The following is a 21,359-nucleotide window of genomic DNA, read 5'->3' as shown; positions in this document are numbered from 1 at the left end:
CGTGAGCCGGAACTCCCCGCGGCCGACCCCGTCGCAGGCCCGGGTCCCGCCCCCTTGTCAAAGTAAGAAGAAAACAGCCCGAGCCCTCAGGGACTAGATGGGTAAATGGGGTCTTGGAGCCCTTTGCAAATCTTCGGGCTCCGCCCCTGCCCGGGAGCCTTGACCCTAAACGGAACCCACTCCTTCCCGACTGCCTCCTCCGCCTCTACTCCCCTCCCTCGTCCCTATTCCCTTAGACCTCAGCCCTGCTGTAAGGAAAGATAGCACGCCCCCCAAGTTCCTCCTCCTCCAAGCCTCGTCTTCCATCCGTGCCCTTCACCTGCCCTCGACCTCCACCTCCTTACCAATGTCCTTTTCTTCCACCTGCCTTCATTTTCATCCCCCTACAGCCCATACCCATCACGGATGTCTTCTGGTGGGAGCCATTTCCGCTCTTCCCTTTCCCTTGAGCTCCCGTCCCAGCTGCTTGGTGTCTGCCTCCGGAGCTTGCTTCATACACTCGCTCCTTCCATTCCCAAACCGTTCATTCTTGACTCCAGCTCCGGAGGTGGATGCTCACTCCAGAATCACCTGGGGGTTTGCAGGATGTCCAAGCTGCTGGATCAGGGTGGTCAGGGATACGCCTGAGCATCTGCTACACGGTTCTGCAGCCTCGCTTCCTCCCCCTGAAGCTGGCATTTGGGACGAGCTCTGTCACCAACTTGTAGGTGACTTTGACTCTGCCCATCTCACCCCTCGTCTCATCCCCCAGGTTAAGGCCTCAGGCTTGGCCTCTCCACCATGTGGCACGAGGCGCGGAAGCATGAGCGGAAGCTGCGAGGCATGATGGTCGACTACAAGAAGAGGGCGGAGCGGCGGCGGGAGTACTATGAAAAGATTGTGAGTAACTGACCTTTAATCCGGGGTGGGAGCTCCCTGCGAGGGTGGGGCCCTGGTCATCCTGGTAAAATTTGGGCTCCGTTTCCTCTTCAGCCATTTCTTCGGCAGAATCAGTGCTAAAACCCCGTGGCATTCTGTGTGTGAGCGTGTACCGTGGTGGTTGGTGTGGCCTCAGAGCACAGAGCTAGTGTTAGCAGGGAGAAGGAAGGTCTTTGTGACACGCGGCGCAGTCCAGATATGAGACTGGCCACCTGCGGAGTGTTGCTTGTCTTGCTTACTGCTGTATTCGCAGTGTCCGGGGCTCAGCCATTAAGTGAACTCTGACCACTTCCCTCTCCTGTTTGATGCGTTAATGCTTCACTTTTTTTTTTAAGTATATTTTATTGATTTTTTACAGAGAGAGGGATAGAGAGTTAGAAACATCGATGAGAGAAAAACATTGATCAGCTGCCTCCTGCACACCCCCCACTGGGGATGTGCCCGCAACCAAGGTACATGCCCTTGACCGGAATCGAACCTGGGACCCCTCAGTCCACAGGCAGACGCTCCATCCACTGAGCCAAACCGGTTAGGGCAATGCTTCACTTTTGGAGAGAAAACCAAACTTCATTCCATGACCTAAAAGGTCCTTCTGGTCTGTCCTCTGCCCGTCTCTCGGCTTCAGTCTTGGGTAGCTCCAATGTCCCTTTTTGCATCTCTGCTACCACACATTGTGCCTGTATTGCCTCTCCTCACCTATTTAATGCCTACTTGTCATGGAGACCCCAGTTTACAAAGGCACTTATGTCCTATGGTGAGTGTTCCAATTATATGATATTTGTATAGACATTTCTAGTGCTACTGTATCACTGCCCCAGCCCCCTCCTTGGTCTCCTGGCCTTTAGTCCTGCTCCATCCATCCACCCTCTTCAGAGGGTTCAGAGAGGTCTTTCTAAAGCACAAAGCTGACCCTGTCCCTCCCTTGCTCAGAACTCCTTTGTGGCTTCCTAGTGCTCTTGAGAGAAAATCCAGGCTCCTCAACACAGCCTTCAAGGCCCTGCTGGTCTGGCTTTTGCCTCCTTTCAGACTCACACCACCTGTTCTGCCTCATTCCTTTGCTAAAGCCATCTGGCCTCCTCACTACCTAGGTGACCATCTCTAACACAAAAGATGTATGAAGAGTATAAGTTGCCCTAGCTGGTTTGGCTCAGTGGATAGAGCGTTGGCCTGCGGACTGAAGGGTCCCGGGTTCGATTCCAGTCAAGGGCACATGCCTGGGTTGCGGGCTCGATTCCCAGTGTGGGGCATGCAGGAGGCAGCCAATCAATGATTCTCTCTCATCACTGATGTTTCTATCTCTCTCTCCCTCTCCCTTCCTCTCTGAAATCAATAAAAATGTATTTAAAAAAAGAGTATAAGTTTAGCTCCCAGAATTATATAGCCCTTTCCGGCCACAGGCTTTTCATGAACTCTTCCTATACCTGATTTACTCCTGCTCATCTGTCACATCTCAATCTGTAGGGCAGTCTTCCCTCATCCCCTCACTCAGATGTCCGGATAAGTGCTGTCACAGCCCCCTGTCCTTCCCCTTTGTGGAATTTAACACACACATCCAGCTCTGTAAAGATTAGGGACTAGGTGTATTTGGGTCATTTTTGCATCCCAAGCTTGGGTCCAACAAATACGGTTTGAAAGAATAGATGAACTAAAACAATATAACAATAGCATTTACCATTTTAATTGATCCTTCTCAGGCACTAGGCTATGTGAAAAGAGCTTTAGATACATGATTTTTTGAATCCCCAAAGTCACCGGTGAAGTAGAGGCTGTTACCCTAAGAGAGGAATCTCTGGGTGCTCCTCACTTGCCTTCTGTCACCCACAAATGCACCACGGGGCTGAAGGGAGCGTCCATCTCTGGTGGTGTCAGAACTATAGCGTGACCTCAGGGCAGGGCCTGGCGTGTGTTGCTGAGTTGAGACCCCAGCAGTGGCCCAGGAGCATAGCCAGTGCTCAAGAATGATGCCCGGCCGGTGTGGCTCAGTGGTTGAGCATCGACATGAACCAGGAGGTCACGGTTCGATTCCCGGTCGGGGCATATGTCTGGGTTTCGGGCTCGATCCCCAGTGTGGGGCCTGCAGGAGGCAGCCAATCAATGATTCTGTCTCATCATTGACGTTTCAGTCTTTCTCTCCCTTTTCCTTCCTCACTGGAATCAATAAAAATATAAAAAAATATTTTTATTGATTTAGACAAGAAGAGAGAAGAAAAGAGAGATAGCCTGGTTGCCTCTTCCACATGTGAAGTGATATAACATGTAGAATCAAGTTTGGCTGTGAATAATAGAGACCTAAAACATCAGTGGCTTAAACAAAAAAAAATTATTTCCTTTTCCACATAGGTGCCCAGTGGTACCCAGTTCTGCTCAGGGACCATTTTATTGTTTAGCTGTACATGACTTCTCTTCCCAGTATTGTGTCAAGGTCTAAGAGGGCTGCTCAAGCTCTGGCCATCATATATGTCTTCGTTCCACCCACCAGGCTAAGAGGTATAGACTTTATTATGGGTGGCCTTGCGCCAGATATATTAGGGGTCCTATTACTGCTGGAGAAGGGGGATGGATTGTTTGCCACTTAATGGTGGGGACAAGAGCAATTCCCACACAGGGCCGTTGGAGTATTTGGTGAGATTGAGCACATAGACCACTGAGTCTGGGCTTGCTCAGGGCAGCTTGCTCAGTCAGTGCTAGCTCTTGTTACTGAACTTATTATTACCAGGTAGAGCTGGAATTTGCATCCAGGTCGATGGTGTACCCGTGGTCGGCAAACTGCGGCTCGGGAGCCACATGCGGCTCTTTGGCCACTTGAGTGTGACTCTTCCTAAGCCTTAGGAGTACCCTAATTAAGTTAGTAACACTGTACCTACCTATATAGTTTAAGTTTAAAAAATTTGGCTCTCAAAAGAAATTTCAATCGTTGTACTGTTGATATTTGGTTCTGTTGACTAATGAGTTTGCCGACCACTGGTGTAGACGAAAGAGGGCTGGAGTTGGGTCACTCTGAAGGCCTGGGACTCCAGGCTCTCCTTGTTAGCGGGGAGCTCCCTCAGCTTTATTTTCCCCTTGGGACAGTGGTGATGACCAGCCCCTCTCACAGGGGTTGACTGGGAAAAGCATCAAGAACAAGAACAGTGACTGGGGTGCTTTGTGGTGCGGGCCTGTACAAGCTGTCATTGTCCCCATACATGAACGTGATCAGCATTCCAATCCAAGGCACCAAGCTGTGGACTGTGGCAATGGCTGGGCAGTTGCTGATGGCTGCTTTGAGGAGGGGATGGGCTGCTTGCACAGTCTCTTATCTCATTCTTGTGCTGAGAGAGGCGGCTGTGGGCGAGTTTTGAAGAAGCTGAGGTATATTGTGGCAGGCCAGAGATGTGTCCAGACAGAGGTGGCTTCTCTGCCTCTGATTTGTCCTTGGTGCATCCTCTCTCTCCCTAGCAGACATTGGTTCTGTTCTTGATCTTGTCCTTGTCAACTCTCTTCTTTAATCAGTGGTTTGCATAAAGGAACAATCCCCTGAAGATATGAAAGTGGGAAATAAACAAATCTTGACTCAGGTGTCTCCTCCAGAAAGCCCCTGGCTGAGTGAGGCATTCCCCCTGGACTCCCCACTCCAGGTCATTACTGTAGCATGGGTCTAGACTTGTGAGCTGTGAGGGCAGCACAGGGTCTACACATAGTTGCTTGCTTAACAGTTGAATGAATGAATGAATGAATGAATGAATGAAAAACTTCACGAACGAACTCTTCTGATCCCATCTGATCCTGGCGGCAAAATAGTTGAGGGTTAATGGATTTTAGGTCTATATCTATATCTATATCTATATCTATATCTATATCTATATCTGTATTTTTTATCCTCACCTGAGGATATATATTTTTTTGATTTTTAGAGAGAGAGGAAGTGGGGGAGAAGTTGCCTCCATGCCCTGGCTGGTTTGGCTCAGTGGATAGAGCGTTGGCCTGCAGACTGAAGGGTCCTGGGTTCGATTCCGGTCAAGGGCCCGTGCTCGGGTTGTGGATTTGGTCCCCAGTAGGGGGACGTGCAGGAGGCAGCCGATCAATGATTCTCTCTCATCATTGATGTTTCTATCTTTCTCTCCCTCTTCTTTCTTCTCTGAAATCAATAAAAATATTTTTTTAAAAATCAGTTGCCTCTTGTATGTGCCCCGACCGGGAATCAAATCCACAACCTGGGTATGTGCCCTGACTGTGAATCAATCCCGCAACCTTTTGGTATACAGGATGATGTTCCAACTGAGCCACCTGGCCAGGGTGGATTTTAGGTTTAAAGAGATATTTGTACATCATGTTTATTGCAGTATTATTCACCATAGTCAAGATGTGGAAATAACCTCAATGTCCATCTGCTGATGAATGGATAAAGAAAATGTATATAAGTACAATGGAATATTATTCAGCCTTAAAAAGGAAGGAAATCCTGTCACATGCTACAACATGGAGGAAACATGAGGACATTATGCCTAGTGAAATCAGCCAGTCACAAAAAGACAAATACTGCAAGATTCCACATATATGAGGTACCTAAAGTAGTCAAACCCTTAGAGCAAATAGAATGGTAGTTACCAGGGGCTGGGGGGACTGGAAATGGAGAGTTATTCAGTGGGTATGGAGTGTCAGTTTCGCAGGATGAAAAAGTTGCAGAGATATGTTGCACAACAAGGTGTATATAGTTAATGCTGTTGTACTGTACACTTAGAAGTCCTTAAGACAGTAAATTTATGTCAACCCATTTGGGTTCAAATTCTAGTTAGCTTATTACTAATGTGATCTTAGGCAAGTGGGTTTTACTGTCTGAGCCTCAGTTTCCTAACCTGGAACATGGGGCCAAGAGTAGTACATTTCTCCCATGGTTGAGAACTTTGACTGAGAAAATGTACATAAAACACTTAGATAGATCGATGCCTGGCTTTTGGTATGGTTCGTTGATTTTTCCAGAATATTCCAACAGCCGGGCTCTGGACTCGGGTTTTACTCTCAGCCCAATGCTTTTTCCTTACTGTGGCGCCTACACTGCCAGTGGTTTTCCTGTATCTGCCAGAGTCCATCCTGGAAACAATGTCCTATGAGTCTTGGCTGTTGGGAACTGGGCCTTTGGCCTGGAGCAGTGTGAGGGATGTCTTGACCTTAGACTTGGCCATGGGCTGAGGAGCCTGAGGAGCCGTGTGGCCTGAGAGGAGAACCTGAAGGAGACAGGTGAGGGGCAAGTGAGGAGTTGAATTCTAGCAGCACCACCTCTGGCAGCCCCTGTGGTCTTGGGCGTATCACCCCTCAGCTTCTGGCTGTGAAATGAGGACAAGAAGGGCCCAGCACCTGGGCCTCAGTAGGTGCAGGATAGATAGTGGCCTGATACCAGCTGTGGCTCCTCAGCTCCTTGTAGTGGAAGGTGTCCTGCTCATCTGCTGGCTGGGGTTCGGGTGGGAGATGGAGGCCGTGAGGGAGTGCAGGATCTTGGAAACTTGATGCTGATGGTTTTTCCTGGAGGGGCTTAGTCTCCTTATCTGTCAGTGAGGAGTGTTCCTGAGCCCCTGCTGTGGACCAGGCCTGTTGTAGCCACTGAGTATATGACTGAACAACAGAGATCCCTGCCCGGGGGAAGTGATGTTTTAGTGAGAGAGACAGGTGATCAGTGAATGTGAGGTGCAAAATCGAGTGGTGGTAGGTGCTCTGAAGCAAACAGTGGGGTCAAGGAGATAGAGGAAATGAGGGGTTGTGAGGCGAGCTGTTTCGATAAAGTTGAGAGGGGGGCTTCTAGAAGCGAAGGGGTGTTATGCACAAGAACATGGCAGGTCGAGAGCAGAGCAAGCGCTGAGGTCCTGAGTGGAGCATGGGCAAGCCTGGATGTTCAAGGAGTGGTGCAGGCCGGGCTGCCTGGAGCAGAGCTGGGGGAGAGCATGCAAGGGCTCTAAGCAGAGGGACTAAGGTTTTCACAGAACCCCCTGGCCACTCTGTGGAGAATGGACTGCAGAGGGTGAGGGTGGCCACAGGGGGTCCTAGAGGGGCTGCTGCCTGGTCCCAGCGAGAGGAGATGCTGGCTGGAGCAGGGAAGGAATGGGGATGGAGCTGTGGGCAGGGGTTGGGTGCTTGGGCAGCTCGGCAGGGATTTAGTGGCTATCACAGCAGCCTTCCCAGGGCTCTCCTGGGGTCTGTGGTGTGGCATACAGCTGAGCGCAGCCAGGGCCCATCACACGGGATGCGCAGTGGTGCAACTGCTGCTGCTAGACTTTCTCCTTTCCTGACAATTACGGTGCCTTGGAATTGTGATCCCCACACGAGCACCTGAGGGGTGTACGTAGCCTCAGGGATATTCTCCTCTGTCTTTGTAACTTTTTAAAAAAAACAGCTTTTTGAAGATATAATTCACATACCACACAATTCACTCATTTCAAGTGAACATTTCAGTGGTTTTCAGTATATTCACATGGTTGTGCAACCATCACCACAATTAATTTTAGAAAATTTCATGACCTTGAAAAGAAACCCTGTACCCATTAGCAATCAGTCATCCCCCTTCCCCGCCCCAAACTTCCCAGCCCTGGGTAACCACTAATCTGCTTTCTGTCTCTGGCTTTGCCTATTCTGGACAGTTCACATAAACGGGATCATCCTTTTGTGCCTGACTTCTTTCCCCTACCATAGTGTCCTCAAGGTTCACCCTTGTTATAGTGTGGAAGGCTGCTTCCTTCCTTGTTATTGCCAAACAGTATTCCATTGTCTGGATGTACCCCGTTGTATCTGTACTGTCATCTCTCTCAGCCCGTCATCTGTGGGCGGCCATTTGGATTGTTTCCACCTCCTGGCTATGGTGAATGGTGCTGTTATGAACGTTTATATACAAGTATTTAAGTATCTGTTCTAAGTTCTTTTGGCTATCTACCTAGGAATGGAATTGTTGGGTCACACGGTCATTCTTTGTTTAACTATTTGAAGAACCTAATTTCTCCACATTCTTGCCAATACTTGTGTTGTCCGTCCTTTCCATTTTAGCCGTCCTAGTGAGTGTGGAGTGGTATCTCGTGGTTCTGATGAGCATTTCCCTGATGACTAATGACATTGAGCATCTTTTCATGTGCCTGGTGTCAGGCTGATCCAGGCCGAAGGGCTCACCCCTGGCTCTGAATGCCCCGGGTGGGGGTGAAGAGTTTCGGGGTAATACTTTAGGGAGGGAGGTCTTGCTACTGACCGTGCAGAAGATTGGACTAGATGGAGCTCAGAGCCTCTTGCCCCCACCTTGAGGGGAAACCCCTTGTTCCCCAGAGATTGAGTGGCCCCTGCTGGTGCTGCCACCCCTGTACAGGTTAGTTCACCTCTGAGATACGGCCCGCTTGACAGAGGTGAGCTCGCTGCTGCACTTGTTGTGTGGAGGCTAGTGAGGTTTGGAGCTCAGTTGGGAGATAACTTCCATCCTGTCTGTCCCTGCAGAAGAAGGACCCGGCCCAGTTCCTGCAGGTACATGGCAGAGCTTGCAAGGTACACCTGGATTCTGCAGTCGCCCTGGCCGCAGAGAGCCCCGTTAACATGTAAGACTGAGTTTAAGGGGCCAGGTAATATCTGTGACCAAGGGTCACGGGGGACCTGGGGTATGGACAGACCTTTGGGGACTCAGGCAAGTAAGGCTTGACCTGCATGGGAAGGTGTTAGTCACCAGCTAAGGAGAGCCAGTGAGTTAGGATGGAGGCCCTAGGGTGTAGTGGTGGTTGAAGGACTTAGAGGGGAATTGGTGGGACCAGGGCTAGGATCAGAGGCTGAATTGAAGCAGGGAGTAGGTGGCCAGAGGAGATGTTCGGGTGACAGGCTTGGCAAGTGGCCCCTAGGATCTGGTTCAGGTTCTTCACACTTACTTGGTTCTGAGGAAAAGAGCCCCAGTTTCTATGGTGCTGTACTCAGGCCCCTATTCAGGCAGGTTTGTACCATAGGGCCTGAGAGGAGAGGGGATAGAAAAGACTGAGGGACAGGCTCCCAGGCTTCAGGTGGCAGGGAATAGGTACATTGTGTCCGGGGCAGCGGGGACCCTAAGCTCCTTGCTCCCCTGCTTCCCACTTCAGGATGCCCTGGCAGGGGGACACCAACAACATGATTGACCGTTTTGATGTTCGTGCCCACCTGGACCACATCCCTGACTACACCCCCCCACTTCTCACCACCATGTAAGCTGTCTCCCCAAGGGGTTGCCAGGCAGGGAGTCTGGCCCAGCAGCACCTCTTCTTTCCCAAGTCCTTGCCTGCCTGCCACCTTCCCGGTCCCCCAGCCTGAGCCAAGCCCCTCATACCCCCTCTTGCTGGCTTGGGGTGGGATCTGCCTTCTCCCTCTGATCTCAAAACCTTGACTTCCGCCAAAGCTCCCCAGAACAGGAGTCGGATGAGCGGAAATGTAACTACGAGCGCTACCGTGGCCTGGTGCAGAACGACTTTGCTGGCAGTGAGTGATCTTGGGTGTGGGGAGGTGGTTTGGGGGCTCCTAGAGACTGGAAGATCTAGACAAGTTTGGGAAGAAAGGTTCCTCCCCTAGTTTTGGTCCCAGCTCTGCCCCTCTCGGGGCCTCCTTCTCTTGACTCGGTACAGGAGATATCTGCTGAACTAGACGGCCCTGCCAAGGTCACTTCTACAGCCCTGGCCCTCTGGCTCTATGGTCTTTTTTCCTAAAAGAAATTTGGGGAAAGTTGCAGTAACACATTGTTTTCCTCTGTGTGTTTATTTTCCCTGCCTACATGGGTCAGAATGTGAGCTCTAAAGATGAAATGGCTCCTGTTTTGAACAATTATTTAGGCTGAGTATGCCATTTTGCCAAGTGTTCATATATGTCCACTATTGTTCTCCAAGCAATCACTGTTGCCTTCCAGAGAAAATGAAGGCTCAGGGAGACTTCCTGGCTCTTGGCTTGCCTGGGGAGGTTTGGACCCTGGCCAACTTGGGCTTTTTAAAAATCTCATTACATCTGCATACCCACCCAGCAAGGTAGTGGTGATGCCCCATTTTACAGACAAGGACCGTGTGGGTCAGGAGTTGCCCACAGAGCCGCAGTGCTCACCTACCTGTAACCACCACTGCTTCCTGAGGGCCAGCTCCAAACTCTAGCCGGCCTCCTGCGGGTGAACGAGAGCCCTGATGGCTCTAAACCATACTTCGTTTTTTTGTTTTGTTAATCCTCACCGGAGAATATTTTTTCCATTGATTTTTAGAGTGAGTGGTAGGAAGGAAGGGAGGGAGAGGGAGAGAGAAACATCGATGTGAGAGAGACACATCCATTGGTTGCCTCCTGCATGCACCCCAGTCAGGGCCAGGGATTGAACCTGCAACCCAGGTACGAACCCTTGACAGGGAATGGAACCTGCGACCCTTTGGTGCATGAGATGACACTCTAAACATTGAGCAACACCATCCAGGCTAAACTTAATTTAAATTGAACACAGTGGAGAGGCTGTGAGGTCCATGTGACATCCAGTATTCAGGATAAGTTTATAGTTCTGAAGGGTCCAGCCAGAGGCCTCCCTAGCAGTGTTAAAGTAGCAGTGCCCGAGTACCAAGCGCTCACTCTGCCGGTGGTCCCATTTTACAGAAAAGGAAACTGAGGCACAGAGCGGTGAAGTCCCTTGTTTGGGGTCACAGGGTGAGTTAGTGGAATAGTCAGGGCCCCCTGCAATTGCTGCGTCCCCACCACACACAGTTTGTGATTATCTAGAAATCAGTGACTCTGCTCCTGGCCGGGTTGGGTTGTACCTGCGCGTCTTCCCCACTGCATTTTGTGTCTGCTCCTGAAGTCCTCGTGTCCCCAGACCCAGTGACCCGCATGCCTTTTGCCTTGCTGCAGTCTCGGAGGAGCAGTGCCTGTACCAGATCTACATTGATGAGTTGTACGGAGGCCTCCAGAGACCCAGTGAGGACGAGAAGAAGAAGTGAGTGGGGTTGGGGCACCGAGGGGTTGGGGGAGGCAGGAGGACTGTGAACCCCACCAGGGCACAGTCTCATCCATCCTTATTTCCCCAGTGCTGGGTACAGTGTTCACACAGTAGGTACTTGATAAATGTTCAGAGAAAGCAAAAGCAGCAGCTGGATGGGAAAGGTTTTCTGCAAAACTTCTGCAATATGCTTTCAGCTTGTGGAGTAGTGGGAGGTGCAGTTAGGAGAGCAGGCCCTATGGAGAGATTCGAATCCTGCCGGTGAGGACGTCCCTCTCGGGGTCCTGAGGGGCTCCTCTCTGAGGTGGGGCTAACAGGAGTCCCCTCTGCCTGGAGTGGCGGGGACTGCAAGAGATGGAGCTTGGAATGCGCTTGTGCAGTAAGCTTGCAGTCAGCAGTTGATTGTCACTCCAGAGGGCCTTCTCAAGGCGGTGTCCCTTGAGGAATGGCTGGGAGGCGGGGGGTGGATTCTTACCCTGGAGCAGGGAGGTCCCCAGCTGCCGTCTTGGGAGAGCAGCAGTCAGGCAGTCTCACTTCTCTCTCCACCCCGGTCTGGCTGTGCTTGGTCTCCCTCTGCCTTTGCACACTGTTCTCCAGGGATAGCTGTCCCCTCCTCCAGGGCCCCTGCAGTCCCACTTGCTCCACAGTGGTCCTGGACCCCTGACTCCTTCCCTCCTGCTGAGGCTTCCCCTTTGTGAGCCTAAGGCTTGCTGCTTCCCTTCACCTGAAGTGTTTTCACGGATGTGACTAATCCTATGCATGACCCCACTTTCAGGACGAGGCTGGTACTAGGAAGCGTCAGGGAATGTTGACTAAATTCAGCAGCAGACATGCACTAGGCCCCTGTTCTGTTCTGGGCAAAGGTGGGCCACATTGTTACCCAAAATAACTCGGCCCTGCCCTTTAAGGTCTCCTAGTCTGGTGGAGGGAGACTGGTCTGTCACTGACAGTAATGACCCAGCATGGGCCAGGCAGGGGCTTGACCTCACCTGGAGGAGGTCTTCCTGGAAGATGGGGCATTGGAGCTGGGCCTGGGTGCAGAGGGAGAAGCTGGTGGGAGGTGGGTGCAGAGGGTTTCAGGCTGAGGGAGGCATATGTGAGGGCCGTGTGCAGAGAGCTCGGTGTGCTGCGTCCTCTCCCCTGGGTGCTGCCCTGGCTTACAGGCTCCCCCGTTCCAGGCTGGCGGAGAAGAAAGCGTCCATTGGCTACACCTATGAGGACAGCACGGTGGCCGAGGTAGAGAAGGTGGCAGAGAAGCCAGAGGAGGAGGAGTCACCAGCTGAGGAGGAGAGCAACTCGGACGAAGATGAGGTCATCCCCGACATCGGTGGGGTCCCCTCTCTGCCCTCCCCCTCCCCGCAGTCCCTGGGCATCGTTTTTTTTGTGTGTGTCTTGTCCCTCACCCTCTGTGGGGCACCCTGTGCTCACAAGCCCCGTCTCTGCCAACCCTGCTCCAGGGCACTCTAGCCTCCTGCCGCCCTCACTGTCTTCTGTGCTGTTCCCAGCTTCTCTCTCTGTAACCCCTTTCTCAATTTAGGACACTGCTTTATGACACTGTCCCCACCTAGATTCTGGCTCCGTTCTCTTCTACTTGGGTCAGCTTCTGTCTCTCCCCTTCGTTTTCTCTCCTGGAAAACAAGTGGTCATCCAGTTACAGAGGCACCCCTCATGCCCACCCTGCCATTTCCCTACCTCAGCACCCATTGCTCCACACCCAGCATCTTCCTCCTCCTCCCAGCTCTCACTCAGCCGGCTTACAGTGCACATGGAAAGTGTCCATCCCACTTCCACTTCTGTGTCACCCGCTGGCTCCTAATTGCCTGTGACCCACACCCGTCTCCATCCACCCTCAGGCGGTCCCTAGTCACTCCTCACTTTTCTCTCATTCCCTTCATAGGTCTGGCTCATCCATCCCACTGCTCATGTTCATGTGGGCTCCCATCCATTACATCACCTGCCCACCCCCACCTCCACCCCCACCATTTATTGTGCCTGCCTCTGGCCAAGCCCTGTGCCGGCCTGGGGACACTGAGATGACCTGACTCACTCCCGCCCTGCAGAGGCCTTCAGTCTGGTGGGCTCCCCTGTCCTCTGTTTCGGCTTTGGCCCCTGACAGCCTTTCTCTTGGTGCAGACGTGGAGGTGGACGTGGATGAACTGAACCAGGAACAGGTGGCAGATCTCAACAAACAGGCTACAACCTATGGCATGGCTGATGGTGACTTCGTCAGGTGAGGCCTGATGGCTGACACCCCTTCCTACTCTGGATGTGGTATTTCTGTTGTTCCTCTGATACTAATAGCCACCCCATTACTGAGCATTTTGTATGCCTGGCCCTGCACTAAGGGCTTTACACACACAGGTTTCTGAGCTTGTGGGCTGGGCCCTTGTGACCCAGCTTTACCTGGGCAGAAATTAAGGCCAACCCCAACTCTCAGACCTGTGGTGATCTGACCCCTGTGAAGCTCCCAGGGTTCCTGAGCCTGGTGGACAGCACCCTCTAGTGGACTGTCTTTGTTCACTTCATTCTTGTCTAGTGCTTGGCTGGTTGAGCCTCTGCCCTGTGCCACACCCCATGCAGATTACATAGAATGGTCCCAGCTAACCAGGGCAGTAAATTGGAATCTGAATAATCCCAAGTTTGAACACAACACCTTCTGCCCAGAACCCTCTATGGCTCCCACCTCACTTAGAAGCAACCAGTGCTCTCACCACTGCCACAAGGTCTCACCTGTCTGATCCTTTGCCCATCGACCCACACACTCCAACCCTGCCCAGCCTCCATGGCCTCCTTACTCCTCAAGTGCCAGGGGCCCCATCTGCCCTTCAGGCCATTTTGTGCAGTTGGCTCTGCTGGTATTTGTGCAGCTTTCCCCTGATTTCTCCTCAGCTGTCTTTTTTTTTTTTTTTTTTTTTGGTTAATCCTCGCCTGAGGACATTTTCCCATTGATTTTTAGAGAGAGTGAAGGGAGGGGGAGAGACAGAGAGAAACATCAATGTGAGAGAGAGACATCAATTGGTTGCCCCCTACATGCCCTGACCAGGGCCAGGGATCAAGCCTGCAACCGAGGTCCGTGCCCTTGACTGGAAACGAACCTGGGACCCTTCATTCTGTGGGCCGAATCTCTGTCCACTGAGCCAAACCGGCAGGGCCCTCAGCTGTCACTTTCTGTGTGGCTTCCCTGACCCCCTGTTGGAAGCTGCTGCAGCTTCTACCTGTTCCTGGCACTTCTCTCCCTTTTCATGATTTATTTTCCCATCAAGGTTTTCACCATCTAACCTGTCACATGATTTATTTCTGTGGGTCTTTTCCCCAGCATGTAAGCCCATGAAGATAAGGATTTCTCTATTTTTCTTTTTTTAATACTGAATCCCCAACACCTAAAACAACACCTGGCATGCAGTAAGTGCTCAATAATAGTGCTGAATGAGTGAGAGGCCCTGGGTGGCATGGAGGCCCCCACCTCCTGCAATGACTCTGCCTGTGGCCTTCCCCCTCCTCCCTGGTGACCCTCATCCCTCTGTGCAGGATGCTCCGGAAAGACAAGGAGGAGGCAGAGGCCATCAAACATGCCAAGGCCCTTGAGGAGGAGAAGGCCATGTACTCGGTGAGGGCTGGGCCGGGTGGGGGCAGGAGTGCGTCTCGGGGAGGGGGTGCGTCTCAGGGAGGGCGCACCCCTCACCATCCTGGTACCCACCCTACTCCAGGGCCGTCGCTCCCGGCGCCAGCGGAGAGAGTTCCGGGAGAAGCGCCTGAGGGGCCGAAAGATCAGCCCACCCAGGTAGGTCGGGTTCTTCCCTGTGCCCCCACCCTGCCAGCGGCAGTCTTTCCAGGTTCTAGGGAGGGGGCTGGGGCTCAGAAGGCTCTTTGGAGCCAGGCTTGTGGCTTGTGGAGAGTCCTAGTGGGGCAGTGAATGGGGAGGATTAGAGGTAGGAATGGCCTTGAGGGATATGTGGACCCCTGCCCTGCCAGCCATTCTCCTCACTCAGGGCACCTGCCAGGATCTCGGAGCCAGTGGGAGGCAGCAAGGGATGGCTGGAAAAGGCGAGGGGCAGGGGCTGCTTGGTTGCTTCCTCACTGTCAGAGCTTGGGCAAGTGACTTCCTCTCACAAACTTAGTTTTCTCCTTTGGAAAACGGGTACTGTGACCTCCCAGGAGAGGGGCTGTGCCGGTGCCCACATTGTGGTCTTGAGCTGGTTTGGATGAGGCAGGCTGGTGTGTGGAGAGCCCTTCTGCCCCTGCCTCTTAGGCCTGGCAGCCCTGGGCAAGCCCGTACCTCCTTTTGCCACATGTCCTGTATTCAAGGAGTGTGATTGAGGGTTGCCATGAGGCTTAAACAACCCGTTGTGGGTTCAGGGTTTGTTATATGGTATGGAAAGTGTTCATTAGAGAGTCACACGGATTCTTTCCATCATTATCATCACTGTGGGGCAGGCGTGGGCCATATGGCCTGAGTTGGAATCCCAGCTTTCATTTATGAAATGTGTGACCCTGGGCAAGTGGCATTTAAGACATGTTAGTTGTAGTTTTATCACCCTCATCATTAGTTAAGCCAGGACCCACTTAGCAGAACCCGGGCATGGAGTGGGAAGAGGGACACTTCCAGACTAGGTTCTGGAGGCCAAGCAGGACTGAAGTCCTTGTTAGTTGGGGTCAGGATGCATCTGGAACATTGTTTGGGGGGTAGGGTCAAGGTTAAGGCTTTGGACAGATCTAGGGAGGGATAGACGAAGGGATCCAGGGCAGGGCCCATAACCTAGCCAACAGCTTCCTTCTCACTCTGCCTGGTGTCTGGCCTTGGATGCCCAAGTCCAGGGGTTGGGCCCAATTCCATGCTGGCTCAGATCCCAAAACCCCCTCTTGTCCCACTTCATTCTTCTCTTCATAGCTATGCACGCCGAGACAGCCCCACCTATGACCCCTACAAACGGTGAGTTCCTGGGGACCCAGGGAACAGCAGCCAGCAAACCCCCTAATGGAGGGGTAGGGTGAAGAGGGGTACCGGGTGCTGTTAGGGTCCCTGAGCTCACAGACTGGGTGATGTGTTCTTGGCATTTTAGCACCTGATGTCAGCTGTGAGTCTGAATCTATTTTTATTTTTGTGTTATGTTATGTTGTTTATTTTATTTTAGATATACATATATTTTATTGATTTCAGAGAGGAAGGGAGAGGGAGAGGGAGAGATATAGAAATCAATGATGAGAGAGAATCATCAATCGGTTGCCTCCTGCACGCCCCCTACTGGGGATCGCTACCCAGGCATGTGCCCTTGACCGGAATTGAACCTAGCAACCTTGAGGCCACAGGCTGATGCTGTATCCACTGAGCCAAACTGGCTAGGGCTTTATTTTATTTATTGATTTTAGAGAGAGGAACAGATTTGTTGTTCCAATTATTTATGCATTCATTGGTTGCTTCTTGTAGGTGCCTTGACCGGGAATTAAACTCATAAAACTTGGTGTATAGGGACAATGCTTCAACCAACTGAGCTACCTGGTCAGGGCTGAATCCCCACCCCTTCCCCCCCTCACCAAATGTTAGCCTGCTTTCCCAATTGTTTTCTTTATATATGAACCCTGTTTAATTTTCTGATTTAATCACAATGGAGTCTTGTGTTAAAGATGACCAAAAATGGCAGAAAGGTATAACTTAAAAATCCAAAGTGTCTTTAACTTGAATGCCCAGAAATAAGCAGTGAGAACTAATAGGCATGCGTAGCCTGTCTGTGCCCATGTGTCCTCCTGGATGTGGCACTGGTTGGGAAGGGGTTTGAGGGTGGACAGACCTCAATCTGACCTAATTCCCTCATGAGAATGGGGTGGGTGGGACCTGTTCAAGGGGCTTTCGGGAGGATATGTGAGGCGAGGCACCTTTTGGTGAGAGGTCTGGCATTGTACCATACTTTAATGTCTTAGAACCGCCCCCCACTCCCCCACACACACTTAACATATATATTGGAAAATCCTTCCATGTTAAATACATAGATCTGCTCCTCCCTTTTTCAAAGCCATGCAAAATCAGTACAGTTCTCTGTCACTCCCTTTCCTGGCTCTTTTGGAAAGGCTACCTGGTTCTGAATCAGATCCTTGTACAGCCCTGTGGCTGTTCCTGGGTGCTGGGTGTCAGGTCCCACGCCGTTCTCATTGCTGTTGCTCTGCAGTGCGAATCCTTCGCTGGCAGACAGGCTCGAGGACCCTGATGACTGAGCACCCCCCCCTCCTCTGTAGGTCACCCTCGGAATCCAGCTCCGAGTCTCGCTCCCGCTCCCGCTCCCCAACTCCGGGCCGTGAGGAGAAGATCACCTTCATCACCAGTTTTGGGGGCAGTGATGAGGAGGCAGCGGCAGCAGCCGCAGCTGCAGCTGCATCAGGGGCTGCCACAGGGAAGCCTCCCGCACCCCCTCAGCCTGGCGGCCCTGCCCCGGGACGTAATGCCAACGCCCGGTCGGTAACGCTCAGGCCAGGGCTGACCTGCCCTCTGCCCTGCCTGCAGCCGCCGCTCCTCCTCCTCCTCCTCTTCCTCTTCTGCCTCGAGGACCTCCAGCTCCCGTTCCAGCTCTCGCTCCAGCTCCCGCTCCCGCCGTGGTGGGGGCTACTATCGCTCAGGCCGACACGCACGCTCCCGCTCCCGGTCCTGGTCTCGCTCCCGGTCCCGCTCCCGGCGGTATTCCCGGTCTCGCAGCCGTGGCCGGCGGCACTCGGGTGGAGGCTCCCGAGATGGACACCGCTATTCCCATTCACCACCCCGACGTGGTGGGTATGGGCCCCGCCGCAGAAGCAGGTACGTGGGGCCTGGTGTGCATGGGGGTGAGGGACCTGCTGGTGACCTGGGCCCTGAGGTCAGTGAGACCAGAAAGCACTGGGTTGGTGGGAGGGAGGCCCACTCTGTGAGGCAGCTCCAAGCATGGTGACATGGCTGGGGCACCGCCACCTTGCTCAGGGATGCTGTGGGGACAAGACCGAGCTGCTCTTCTCACAGGGAGTTCCTAGGCCAAGAGGTGGAGAGGTACATGGACACTCCAGGGAGTCTTGTGGTTTGTAGCAGAATCTGGCCTTTAGAGCTGGGACAGCCCTTTGTGGGGAAGGCTGGGTTTGAGGCGAGTGCTGCAGATGACATAGGACAGAAAGCATCTAGAGACTGGGGCATCCCGCTCTCACCCGGTGGGATCAGGGCTGCTTGTGGAAAGGCAGCTCAGCTCGATGGGTGAGAACATACCCCTAGGAGCGATTGCCTGGGTATAAATTCTGGCCCTGCTAGTGAACTTTCAGGCCGCCATTTCTTTGTCTGTGAATTAGAGATAGTATCCCCTTCGTCGTGGAAGTGTGACAAGTAAATCCATGTCACTGCTTAGTCCTTACACAATAGCCTCGCAGTCAGGAAGGACTGTTACTATTGCCAGCATTGTCACCTGTATTATTCCTGCATGCCTCTCAACGTTAGCTATCTATGGGGTCTGGCAAGCAAAATGGAGGGCCAGGTGGAGCACACGTCCCATCCGAAGGGGTCATTGGCTGCTCAGTGACAGGCCTGGTGTTGCCCAGTCGCCTGGTTTCTCAAGAAAAGATGAGAGTGTGGATTTTTAAAGGGCAGCTCTTGTTTTTTCAATATTACCAACAAGTTTGAATTTTCTATTTTTTTAAAGGTTTCTTCTTTTTTAATATGTTTTTTAACATATTTTTTTTATTTCAGAGAGGAAGGGAGAGAGGGAGAGAGATAGAAACATCAGTGATGACAGAGAATCATTGATTGGCTGCCTCCTGCATGCCCCCTACTGGGGATTGAGCCCACAACCCAGGCATGTGCCTTTGACCAGAATTAAACCCGGGACCCTTCAGTCCGCAGGCCGACGTTCTGTTCACTGAGCCATACCAGCTAGGGCAAACTTGAATTTTCTAAAAACTCAGGACAGCCCCAGTGGAATCAGCGTGGGGCCTGGATTTGGCTTCCAGGTCATTCCCTGTAGGCTGACCCAGGGTGATAACAGGAGAAAGGCTGGGGGAGTGGGGACTGGTCACATGTCAGATGCCAGTCTGCCAGTGAGCCCTACCTGAGGAGTGCCAGTCCCAAGCAGAGAGGATGGGGCTGCTCTCTTCCAAACTGGGTCCGGTAGGTGTGTGCTGCAGTCTGGTGGGGAGTGGGCCTAGGGCTTGGGCCCCACTGGTGTGAGACCCTTGGCAAGGTGAGAATGTGGTTCTTGGGTGCCCGGAGCTGGGCACAGTATGTAAAAGGGGTGCTGACCAGCCAGGGCCCACCCTCCCAGAGGTCATCTCCCAGGGAGGTAGGTAAGTGGGTGTCTAGTGAGTTTGGGGTGGTTGTATCTAGAAGGTGGTCTCTATTTAAACTGAGTGAGGCCAGGGAGCAACTAGGATTTCTGAGGGAAAGGAGTTGGAGAGAGGTAGTCACACCTGGACCAACCACAGGGCCTTGTAGGAGGACTATAGATTCAAAGCTGGGGGTGGTGGTGGTGTGAATGGGGTCCCTGGAGCCTCATGGCCCCTCTCTTGCCCCACTGTGCCGTCAGGAGCCGCTCCCGCTCAGGGGACTGGTACAGGCGGGGCGGCCGGGGTCCCAGGCACCACAGCAGTAGCCGCAGCCGCAGCAGCTGGTCCCTCAGCCCATCCCGAAGTCGCAGTCTGACTCGGAGCCGCAGCCCCAGCCAGAGCCAGAGCCGAAGCCGCAGCCGCAGTTGTAGTCGAAGCCGTAGCCAGAGTCACTCGTCATCACCCCCAAGGGAGAAGCTGACCAGGCCGGCGTCGTCCCCTGCTGTGGGCGAGAAGCTGAAAAAGTGAGCAGGTGGAGGGCTGGGGGAGGAGGATTGTCAGCCTGAGATGGGATGAACTTGACTGTTTTCGTTTTGAACTTGCCTGTGTCCTGGGAGGTGTGAGGGAACATGGCCCTGACCTGGGAGGGTGGGTCTGAGGAGCCAGGGCCTTGCCTTGGATGATGGATCAGAGGGGTCAGATCCGAGAGGGACTGAGGCACCTGAGACCCATGGCCTAGACTCTCTGGTCTGAGGGCTGTTGAGGCTGTGGTGGGGTCAGAGATGGCAGGTGTTCTTTCCTCCTCCCAGGACCGAACCTGCCGCTGGTAAAGAGACAGGAGCTGCCAAAGTCAGTAAGAATTTGGAACTCGCCCGTCTAACTCCCGCCAGCAGCAGTGCCCGAGTGCTGGGCCCGGTGGGCCTGCAGGGGGGCCCGGGTGGGCCGGGAGACCCAGCCCCGGGGATTAAGGAGGACTGGAAGGGTTCTGTCCCCATGAAATCCATGTCCCCTTCTCCTCACTGCTCACTGGGGCTCCGTCTGTCCCTGGACCTCCAGACCTTCATGGCAGGTGTCCACAGCTTGCCCCTCCCCACATGCCCCCAAAAGTCCCAGGCTCTTGAATGAGGTGGGTTGTGGGAACTCCGGGACACCCACCCCCTCTCCCACCTCTTTTCCCCCTTCCCCAGCCCAAGCTGACGCCACAGGAGAAGCTGAAGTTGAGGATGCAGAAGGCACTGAACAGACAGTGTATGTACCCCTCCTTGCTCCCCCTCCTTCCAGCCTGGCCTTGTAGGAGAGGCACTCTGGGGAGGAGTGGGTGTGCACGCTGCTTTGCTGCCATCGTGCTAAGGGCGTTGGTAGGCTGGTTGGCCCTCTGAGCTTGGAGGCCTACCAAGCCACTGCGTCCCTTCCTCCCCACAGTCAAGGCGGATAAGAAGGCCGCCCAGGAGAAGATGATACAACAGGAGCATGAACGGCAGGTAAGGGTGGAGTGAGAGGCGGGGCTCGGGCGGGTGCCAGCTGGGCCAGCCCTCACTGCCATCTCTGCCTCAGGAGCGGGAAGATGAGCTTCGCGCGATGGCCCGCAAGATCCGTATGAAGTAAGACCCTTCTGCTCCCTGTATCAGCCGCAGCCACCTCCTTCTGGGAAGCTCCCCATTTCCTTCGTTCCCTGCCACCCAGCTCTGAGCTGAAGCCCTGCCAGAACCCTCACTTGGCCCTTTTTCCTCCCTGCATCCCCAGCTTATTCCAGCCACAATGACCCTGCTCCACCAGCTCCCAGCTCCCATTTCCTTTGCTGTTTCCCAGATCCTCACCTGGTCCCCTCCCTCAGTCCACTGGGCAATCTCCTCCCTGACCATCCTGTCCAGAGTAGCACCCCAAAACGCTCCAAGCTCCAACCCTGCTCTGTGTGCTTCATAACACTAACCCTCACCTGGCGTGCAGTCTGTTTGGTATGCTTGCTTATTAGCGGTGTCTGCACTGAGATGCCGGGTCTGGTTGCTGTGTGTTCAGCCCCCCAGAACACTGAGGTGGTGCTGTTTGTGGGAGGGCTGAACTCCAGCCAGCCCCATGGCTGGTCTGGCCCAGTGCTGGGAGATAGCTTCTCTCCTGTCCCCTCTGCTTCTCTTCTCGTTTTGTGTCTTCCACTGCAGAGTTGAGGGCTAGCTCTGTCTCTCTGTGTGGCCCTCACAGGCTAACTCCAGGATTAGTGCCCATAAGGCCTCAGGCCCTGCCCCCCCCCCCCCCCCCCCCCCCCCCCCAC

At 53.3% G+C, this 21,359-nt stretch overlaps 1 protein-coding gene across 4 annotated transcripts in view; it reads left to right on the top strand.

Annotated features, from left to right (window-relative positions):
* The window catches only part of CLASRP (CLK4-associating serine/arginine rich protein), a 24,292-nt gene continuing 2,933 nt past the window's right edge, over nucleotides 1–21,359 (top strand). Inside the window, exons 1-18 of one of the 4 annotated variants that reach the window (XR_001361547.1) lie at nucleotides 1–62; nucleotides 752–879; nucleotides 8,359–8,456; nucleotides 8,982–9,083; nucleotides 9,275–9,354; nucleotides 10,744–10,828; nucleotides 12,010–12,158; nucleotides 12,965–13,061; nucleotides 14,360–14,438; nucleotides 14,539–14,612; nucleotides 15,720–15,761; nucleotides 17,060–17,275; nucleotides 17,325–17,612; nucleotides 19,354–19,617; nucleotides 19,903–19,946; nucleotides 20,281–20,341; nucleotides 20,516–20,574; nucleotides 20,648–20,694. Coding sequence is in view for 3 of the 4 variants with exons in the window: in XM_005863386.2 (XP_005863448.1) it covers nucleotides 781–879; nucleotides 8,359–8,456; nucleotides 8,982–9,083; nucleotides 9,275–9,354; nucleotides 10,744–10,828; nucleotides 12,010–12,158; nucleotides 12,965–13,061; nucleotides 14,360–14,438; nucleotides 14,539–14,612; nucleotides 15,720–15,761; nucleotides 17,060–17,275; nucleotides 17,325–17,612; nucleotides 19,354–19,617; nucleotides 19,903–19,942; nucleotides 20,281–20,341; nucleotides 20,516–20,574; nucleotides 20,648–20,694 (1,880 nt within the window). In the remaining variant the exon portion in view is untranslated. Of the gene's footprint in view, nucleotides 63–722; nucleotides 880–8,358; nucleotides 8,457–8,981; nucleotides 9,084–9,274; nucleotides 9,355–10,743; nucleotides 10,829–12,009; nucleotides 12,159–12,964; nucleotides 13,062–14,359; nucleotides 14,439–14,538; nucleotides 14,613–15,719; nucleotides 15,762–17,059; nucleotides 17,276–17,324; nucleotides 17,613–19,353; nucleotides 19,618–19,902; nucleotides 19,947–20,280; nucleotides 20,342–20,515; nucleotides 20,575–20,647; nucleotides 20,695–21,359 lie in introns of those variants that run through there. The other 3 variants (XM_005863386.2, XM_014537363.1, XM_014537364.1) reach the window with 3 other exon arrangements.

This window comes from Myotis brandtii, unplaced genomic scaffold (assembly GCF_000412655.1).
Source record: "Myotis brandtii unplaced genomic scaffold, ASM41265v1 scaffold1774, whole genome shotgun sequence".
Taxonomy (NCBI): domain Eukaryota; kingdom Metazoa; phylum Chordata; class Mammalia; order Chiroptera; family Vespertilionidae; genus Myotis; species Myotis brandtii.
The sequence above is the reverse complement of the archived record's forward strand: the minus strand, read 5'-3'. Positions and strand labels throughout refer to the sequence as shown.